This window comes from Bombina bombina, chromosome 1, assembly GCF_027579735.1.
Source record: "Bombina bombina isolate aBomBom1 chromosome 1, aBomBom1.pri, whole genome shotgun sequence".
NCBI lineage: Eukaryota > Metazoa > Chordata > Amphibia > Anura > Bombinatoridae > Bombina > Bombina bombina.
In genome coordinates, this window is record NC_069499.1 from 1322006889 (window position 1) to 1322015602 (window position 8714).

Genomic DNA, 8714 nt, shown 5'->3' on the forward strand with positions numbered 1-8714 from the left:
TAACAAGAGAACTCTTACTAATAGAAAATGTTTACTTGCATTGTAATTTATCATCTTACAATATGGTATTTCTCTTGTTCTGTATTTTTTTCCTTTTGTCCTTGATGGTTAAAATATAAAACTTCCTACAATGTGTACACTGAAAAGAATTGATACTGATCTCCGGTTAAAGGAGAATGAACATGGTGTATATTCTTATGCTCTTTTTTTTTCGGTGCGCCCTGCGTGGCGTCTAATTTATGTATTTATCTTCTATGTCTTTTTTTCTGTGCGTTGTACACATTGTTGGTATTAAATAAAAGGTTTTTTTTTGTTTGTTTTTTAAAATTTGCTCCCTAGAGATGCCAAAAAGTAAAATCTGTAACATCATAAATTTACAAAACGTTGCAAATTGCCTAATCCAGCTATATGATTTGCAGTAGGGTTGCCGGACTTTCACAAGAATAAATGCGGCTCCAAAAAGAGAAAAACGGCACGAGCGGCCATCTTTATCCTATTTGGTTTGCAGCATTTGCTTTTTGGGCTCTCTAGGGAGCATGGGATAAGCACAATTTTTTTTTTTTAAATAAACAATTCACCTTTGACCACTGCATACCTACAAAACAGTGAGCTTTTGGCTGCCAGTTACAAAACATGTCTTGAACATTTACACAAAACTAACTCAACCATTAGTTTAATCTAATATACCCATTAAAAAAGGGACAATTTACTACAAAGCAAAAAAAAAAAAAAAAAAAGCCTAAAAGTTATGCACCTCATTTGTAAAAAGACTAGAAAATATCACATTAACACTCCCATGTAAAAAGAAAAATGATATTTAACCTCAAATCGGCCATATCCTACTGTAAAAGTGACTTTAAAAAGGGACAGTTAACTGTAAAGTAATTTTCCCTAAATATGTTCCCCATGACTTGTTATACCAGCTGCAGCATATAAAATGTATGAGAAATTGCAAATTTATGCTTCTTTTTGCAAAAGAAATAGCTGGATTTGCTCTTTGAAACCACAGCCCATCGAAATAGGCTGAGCTTGCAGGGCAGTCTGATCTAGTTATCTTTTCACTCAAATGCTTCCCTATCTTATCTCTAAGCACTAAAATGTTTATATTTGGAATTACTATACGATTATATATTTCTTTGTTCCAAAAGTCACTAGTACATGTATAAATTACCTACAAAATCACATCTGTCTGTTGTATTTTCACCTATTTTAGCTCCAGGCAGGATAAAATAAATTGAGTTACTATATGGAATCAAATGAAGCTAAAAGGGTTACTGAATCCATTTACTTTAAATTTTCAGCATCTGTTGTAATTAACAATACCTGCTGTAGACATAAAAGTGTGTGAGAAACAAAAAACCATGTAATATTTTAGAAAAGAAAAAAAAAATGTCCATCCTTATATTTAATAACCGAGGCTGATTCTCCCATCACAAATCCACTGACTGTTTCAGAGCTCATTTTTTATTCACCAATGAATCATCTTCCTCTCTCCCTACTAAGCCATCTTTTTGATTCCCTCGCATGGTTTCACGGAATCAAAGAAGCCTGCATCTTATTGAGGTCTTAGTGAAATGTACAGCCAGCTCTAAAACACATATTAAAGGCATTAAAAATGAATCTCCTTTGTATTCTAAATTTTGTCACATGCTCTTGCATTATAGATTATTGTCAACCACTAATTTTCAAAATCAGATAATCAGTTAAGCAGTCTCAATTATTCAAATTAAAAAAAAAATAAAAAAATAATCTATATTACAGTCTTTTTCAGACCCACTTGGCCCCTATTTCTGCTGTAAAAGGCCAGTTTGCAATCCTATATTTAGAGCAACTTCCTGAATAACATATAATTTGTTTTTTCACAATCCCCTGTTGTAATTACCAACTTTCCAGTAAGGATTTTACATACATAAGTTATTCTGTCAATTATTACTTCCTTGCAATTGGGAGAAAGAAGCCTTTTATATAACAGCTTCACATGACAGCCTTTCACCCTTGTACTTTTCTCCCTCTGGGATATTATACTCATCTGCACTAGGCTGTGCAAGTATACAGCCATCCCTCCGATAGAACTGGACTGAATATAAATATTGATGCAAACAATAAGAAATTGGTGTGGTGCTGTTTACAAGTAGGCAATTCTTCCCTACATGAAGAGCTTGCACAAAGGAGAGAGCTTGATTTTAGATGAGTGTGAATAAGCACCACAGATTTTCTAACTGCACAACTTATAACAAAGAAAATAAAAAGGCAATGTTTTAAAAATAAAGTTTATCGAAATATACCAGTGTGTGGTTTTAAAACAAAGAAACAAAGAGTCTGATTTGTACTGGTCATTAACAGATTATATTGGAATAAAACCCAATAATAAAAAAAGTTATATACCGGTGGCTACTGCAGATGACTAGTTTAAAAGAGGTTAAACCTTTTACACTCAACATAGGTCCTCAAAATATTGAGTTTAAGGTTTCACTAAAATAATGCCTTTTTATTAACATCTAAATAATGCAGTGGCATTCATTCAAAACAGTTTCCCCTCTCCTATTGTTCATATTTTATTTAAATTCATGTATTTATTTATTAAAACAAAGGGGACATTAAATTAGAGACAGCTTTTGGATTAAAAGGTAAGGTAAAGTTGAGCCCACTAGTTAGCGCTATCTTACATAGAATAAAAAATTAGCATAAGTTTCATTCATCGTTATTCTAATTACTTCTATTTCTACCTTAGAAGTATTCACCCGACACAAATCTTTCCTCCGCACGCCATTTTGGAATAGTTGATTGACAGTGTAGATTTATATTAATGTCCAATTAGCTTTCCCCCCGGGGGGGTCAACCCTTCCATTCCTACGTCACTAGATTCCTGAGCGCATGTGTTTTACTGGAATAATCGTAGTTCCACCCGTGCTCGTTTGTGAGACGCGCATGCTCTGAGCGACCTGTCTTACTATTCATCTGTGAATCTCAGAATAAGCATTGCATTGATACTTTTGATCAATGAATACTTTGTATAGTCGGCAAGTTGCGCATGCGCAGACGAAATCTACTTCGTGAACGCGCTTTTACCTGACGTAGAGAGCGGATGGGACCGCTCTCTGACATGAAACAGAGAAACACGGAAGTGACATGGGGGCGGAGTTAGCAAATAAACAGTAGGAAAAATAAAGGTTAGATTGCATCTAAAGTATAGCATAAAAATAAAGTTAGCGACTACGTTATTGACTATTAGAATGCTTAGAGGCTTAAAATATAGCTACAGTTTGCCTTTACTTTAAAGGGAAACTGAACCCAATTTTTTTCTTTTGTGATTCAGATAGAGCATGCAATTTTAAGCAACTTTCTAATTCACTCCTATTATGAAATTTTCTTTGTTCTTTTGCTATCTTTATTTGAAATAGAAGGCATCTAAGCTTTTTTTTAGGTTCAGTCCTCTGGACAGCACTTTTTTATTGGTGGATGAATTTATCCACCAATCAGCAAGGACAACCCAGGTTGTTCACCAAAAATGGGCCGGCATCTAAACTTACATTCTTGCATTTTAAATAAAGATACCAAGAGAATGAAGAAAATTTGATAATTGGAGTAAATTAGAAAGTTTCTTAAAATGTCATGCTCTACCTGAATCACATAAGAAAAATTTTGGGTTCAGTGTCCCTTTAACTAAACTGTGCAAAAATGATACAGTTTCAGAAAGGTTTAGAAAACATGAACACACCTCTTATGTGAAATGAAAACCTTTGTAACTGAAAGAGGAAGAAAGATGAACATTGGGAAAATATATGCAGATCTACAACATTCATCAAGTATTAAACATCAACTACAAATTTAAAAAAAAAAAAAATATATTCTATAACACAATAATATAATTAAGATGAATTATTCAAACATAACAGTACTTCAGCCATGTACTATATATATATATAAAAAATGTTTTACACCATTAGCTATACAGAGTTTGAAACATAATGAATATTTTAATATTTATATTACAATAACAAAACAAATAAAAATAGATCTAATGGATTTTACAACGAATTTAAAAGAAATATACCATAAACTATTGCATTGCTACTCAACGTTAACCCTATTGTGAAACACAGACAATTAATTAAAAACAGAAGCCTATATTTTTAAATAAGTGAATACTGTATTGGTTTCCATTCATGTCTAGAAAGAGTTTAATCACTGTAGTACGTTTCTAAATTCATAATGAATCACAAAATACAAGGAGCACATTGATTAATGTTACTTCTATAATTATACCTAATTTAAAACAGGACAATATATAAAATACATGGAAATCTCTTTCTGTATTAAACCATTTAGGACCGAAGAAGCTTATATGAGGTCATTACCAGTTAATTACGATAATATAAATTTTAACCATTTATTAGCTAGGAAGAGTAATATACCAAAGACATGAACTTAGAAATTGCCTCTATTTTGTAAAATAAAGACGAATAATAATACACCAACACCATATAGAAATAAACCTGGACGGTGTTTTCACCATTTGATATCCCATTTTTTCAAAGTTAATATTAACCCTTTGAAAGCTATAGAGTAATATTTAGACATACATTAACCATCTCATTAGCAATAATTATTAGACTTTGGGGTCTGCCACGTATTGCTGACCCATTCATACAACAGACTGGGCATTAGTCCAGCCTGACGTGTGCTGGATAATCCTCACCTGTTGGTCACAATGCGGGCAGGATTTGGTAGCCATCTTCACTTTCCTGGCCCTAACTGCTGAGTCTGACATGCCATGCGCGCTCTACTCCCAGCCAGCGCGCTCTACTCCCAGCCAGCGCGCTCCCACTACAGGCGCGCCCCCAGCCAGTGACTGCGCGCTACAACATTACACATCATGCTCATCAGCACTTTAGCCCCTCCTTTTGGAAGGTACAAAACGAAACCGACGACGTCCGAAACCAATCAACAGCTAAAACCCCGCCCATCCCTAAAACCCACCTATTGTATTGTAGCATGTCATTATGGGTGTAATGTAGGGTGGGTATCTGTTCCGCCAATGAGTAGGTGGGGCAAGGTCAGGGCCAAGTTATTTGATGTAACAGAGAATGGATGTCACGTCTTAATTTACTAGAGGGGGCAATTTTTTTTTACCAACAACACAGGCAAAGAAAAAAGAAACTGCTATTAACCGAATATAAATATGTGTATGCACATCATACATGGAGTAATTTCTTTTTTATTTATAGAAAGTTTCAGTATTAGCCTAGTATGTATTAATTACATGATTATATTCAAAAGGATATGAAACAAACATATTTGTATTTCGTGATTCAGATAGGGCATGCAATTTTAAGCAACTTTACAGTACTATTATCAATTTTTCTTTGTTCTCTGGATATCTATATTTGAAATGCAGAGATGTAAAGCTTAGGAGACAGTCCATTTTTGGTTCAGCACTTGGGTAGCGCTTGCCGATTAGTGGCTAAATGTACAAGCGCTACCCAGGTTCTGAACCAAAAATGGTCCGGCTACTTTAGTTTACATTCCTGTTTTTCAAATAAAGATACCAAGAAAACAAAGAAAAAATAATATAAGTAAATTAGAAATTTGCTTAAAATTGCATGCTCTATCTGAATCATGAAAGAAAAAAAATGGGTTTCATATCCCTTTAACAACAGAAGGGAATCAGTTGTTACGCACGCTAATGCTTAACCCTTTCTCTGCTAAGATTTATTTACAGCTCAGTGATGAGACAATTTTGAGTTTTTTTTGGTACCTACATTTAAAAATTAAGTCAAATTTCATTAAGCGACCCACACACATTATATATTGGGGTTTTTTTTCAGCAGGCCCAGCAAATTCACAGTAAACCATTATATTTATATTTCATGGCATGTGATAGCTGCAGCAAAAAACTGTAAAAAAAAAGTGTATTTTTTTTTTTTCGTGCAAGGGGTTTATTGTTACCACAGTGATCACCTGACTATACAGACAAAATTCATATTTCTTTCATGTAATTGGCAAGAGTCCATGAGCTAGTGACATAGGATATACAATCCTACCAGGAGGGGCAAAGTTTCCCAAACCTCAAAATGCCTATAAATGCACCCCTCACCACACCCACAATTCAGTTTTACAAACTTTGCCTCCTATGGAGGTGGTGAAGTAAGTTTGTGCTAGATTTCTACGTTGATATGTGCTTCTCAGCATTGTTGAAGCCCGATTCCTCTCAGAGTACAGCGAATGTCAGAGGGACGTGAAGGGAGTATCACTTATTGAATACGATGATTTCCCTAACGGGGGTCTATTTCATTGGTTCTCTGTTATAGGTCGTAGAAATTCATCTCCTACCTCCCTTTTCAGATCGACGATATACTCTCAATTTACCATTACCTCTACTGATAACTGTTTCAGTATTGGTTTGGCTATCTGCTATATGTGGATGGGTGTCTTTTGATAAGTATGTTTTTTTATTACTTAAGACACCTCAGCTATGGTTTGGCACCTTATGCATTTATATAAAGTTCTAAATATATGTATTGTACTTATATTTGCCTTGAGTCAGGTTCATGTATTTCCTTCTGCAGACTGTCAGTTTCATATTTGGGAAATATTAACATCTTTTAAAGATTTTTTTTTTCTTACCTGGGGTTTAGCCTTTTTTCAATTGTCTACTTCTTGCAAATTGCGGGCGGCATTAGGCCCGCGGGTGCGTCAAATGCTAAACTTTATTGCGTCATTCTTGGCGCGAAAATATTTTTGGCGTGGAAAAATACATCTATGACGCAGCATCGTCATTTCCGGCGTCATACTTGACGCTGAGACCTTTCACACGGTTGCGTCATTAGTGACGCGAGTGTGTCATTTCCGGTTATTTTTGGCGCCAAACTTTTTCATTATTTCAATACCCCATTGATGTTTGCCTCTTGCTTTTTTCTCTATCAGAGGCCTATGCTATTTGCATTTTTTCCCATTCCTGAAACTGTCATCTAAGGAAATAGATAATTTTGCTTTATATGTTGTTTTTTCTCTTACATTTTGCAAGATGTCTCAATCTGATCCTGCCTCAGAAGTTTCTGCTGGAACATTGCTGCCTGACATCGGTTCTACGAAAGCTAAGTGCATTTGTTGTAAAATTGTTGAAATTATTTTGCCGAATGTCATTTGTAATAGTTGTCATGATAAACTTTTACATGCAGATAGTGTAACCATCAGTAATAGTACATTGCCAGTTGCAGTTCCTTCAACTTCTAATGTGCATGATATACCTGTAAATTTTAAAGAATTTGTTTCTAATTCTATCTTGAAGGCTTTGTCTGCATTTCCACCTTCTAATAAACCTAAAAGGTCTTTTAAAACTTCTCATTTAGTTGATGAAATTTCAAATGACCAACAACATAATAATTTATCCTCTTCTGATGAGGATCTATCTGATACAGAAGATCCTTCCTCAGACATTGACAAATCTACTTATTTATTTAAAATAGAGTATATGCGTTCTTTATTAAAAGAAGTGTTAATTACTTTGGATATTGAGGTAACCAGTCCTCTTGACGTTCAGTCTGATAAACGTTTAAATGCTGTTTTTAAACCTCCTGTGGTTCTCCAGGGGTTTTTCCTATTCCTGAGGCTATTTCTGATATGATTTCTAAGGAATGGAATAAGCCAGGTACTTCTTTTATTCCTTCTTCAAGGTTTAAAAAATTGTATCCTTTACCAGCAAAATCTATAGAGTTTTGGGAAAAAATCCCCAAAGTTGATGGGGCTATTTCTACTCTTGCTAAACGTACCACTATTCCTATGGAAGATAGTACTTCCTTTAAGGATCCTTTAGATAGGAAGCTTGAATCTTATCTAAGGAAGGCCTATTTATATTCAGGTCATCTTCTTAGACCTGCAATTTCTTTGGCTGATGTTGCGGCTGCATCAACTTTCTGGTTGGAGAATTTAGCGCAACAGGAATTGGATTCTGACTTATCTAGCATCATTCGCTTACTGCAATATGCTAATCATTTTATTTGTGATGCCATTTTTGATATTATCAAAATTGATGTTAGATCCATGTCTTTAGCTATATTAGCTAGAAGAGCTTTGTGGCTTAAATCTTGGAATGCTGATATGACATCTAAATCTAGATTACTATCTCTTTCTTTCCAAGGTAATAATTTATTTGGTTCTCAGTTGGATTCTATTATTTCAGCTCTCACTGGTAGAAAGGGAGTTTTTCTGCCTCAGGATAAAAAAACCTAAGGATAAATCTAAGGCTTCTAATCGTTTTCGTTCCTTTCGTCAGAATAAGGAACAAAAAGTTAATCCTCCCCCCAAGGAATCTGCTTCCAATTGGAAGCCTTCCTCAAATTGGAATAAATCAAGGTGCGGCCTTCATTCCAGCTCAGCTGGTAGGGGCAGATTAAGGTTTTTCAAGGATATTTGGATAAAATCTGTCCAAAATCAATAGATTCAGAGCATTGTCTCTCAAGGGTATCAATTAGGATTCAGAGTAAGACCTCCTGTGAGAAGATTTTTTCTCTCACGTATCCCAGCAAATCCAGTAAAAGCTCAGGCTTTCCTGAAGAGTGTTTCAGACCTGGAGTCTTCAGGGGTAATCATGCCAGTTCCTCTTCAGGAACAAAGTTTGGGGTTTTATTCAAATCTATTCATTGTCCCAAAGAAGGAAAATTTATTCAGACCAGTGCTGGATCTGAAAATTTTGAATCGTTATGTAAGAGTAC

At 34.9% G+C, this 8714-nt stretch overlaps 1 protein-coding gene across 1 annotated transcript in view; it reads right to left on the reverse strand.

The window, feature by feature from the left end:
• The window catches only part of C1H16orf87 (chromosome 1 C16orf87 homolog), a 149491-nt gene extending 144636 nt beyond the window's left edge, over positions 1 to 4855 (reverse strand). Inside the window, exon 1 of the mRNA XM_053701908.1 lies at positions 4700 to 4855. Coding sequence (XP_053557883.1) covers positions 4700 to 4771 — 72 coding nt within the window. The 5' untranslated portion in view covers positions 4772 to 4855. The remainder of the gene's footprint in view (positions 1 to 4699) is intronic.
• Positions 4856 to 8714: the final 3859 nt, after the last annotated feature.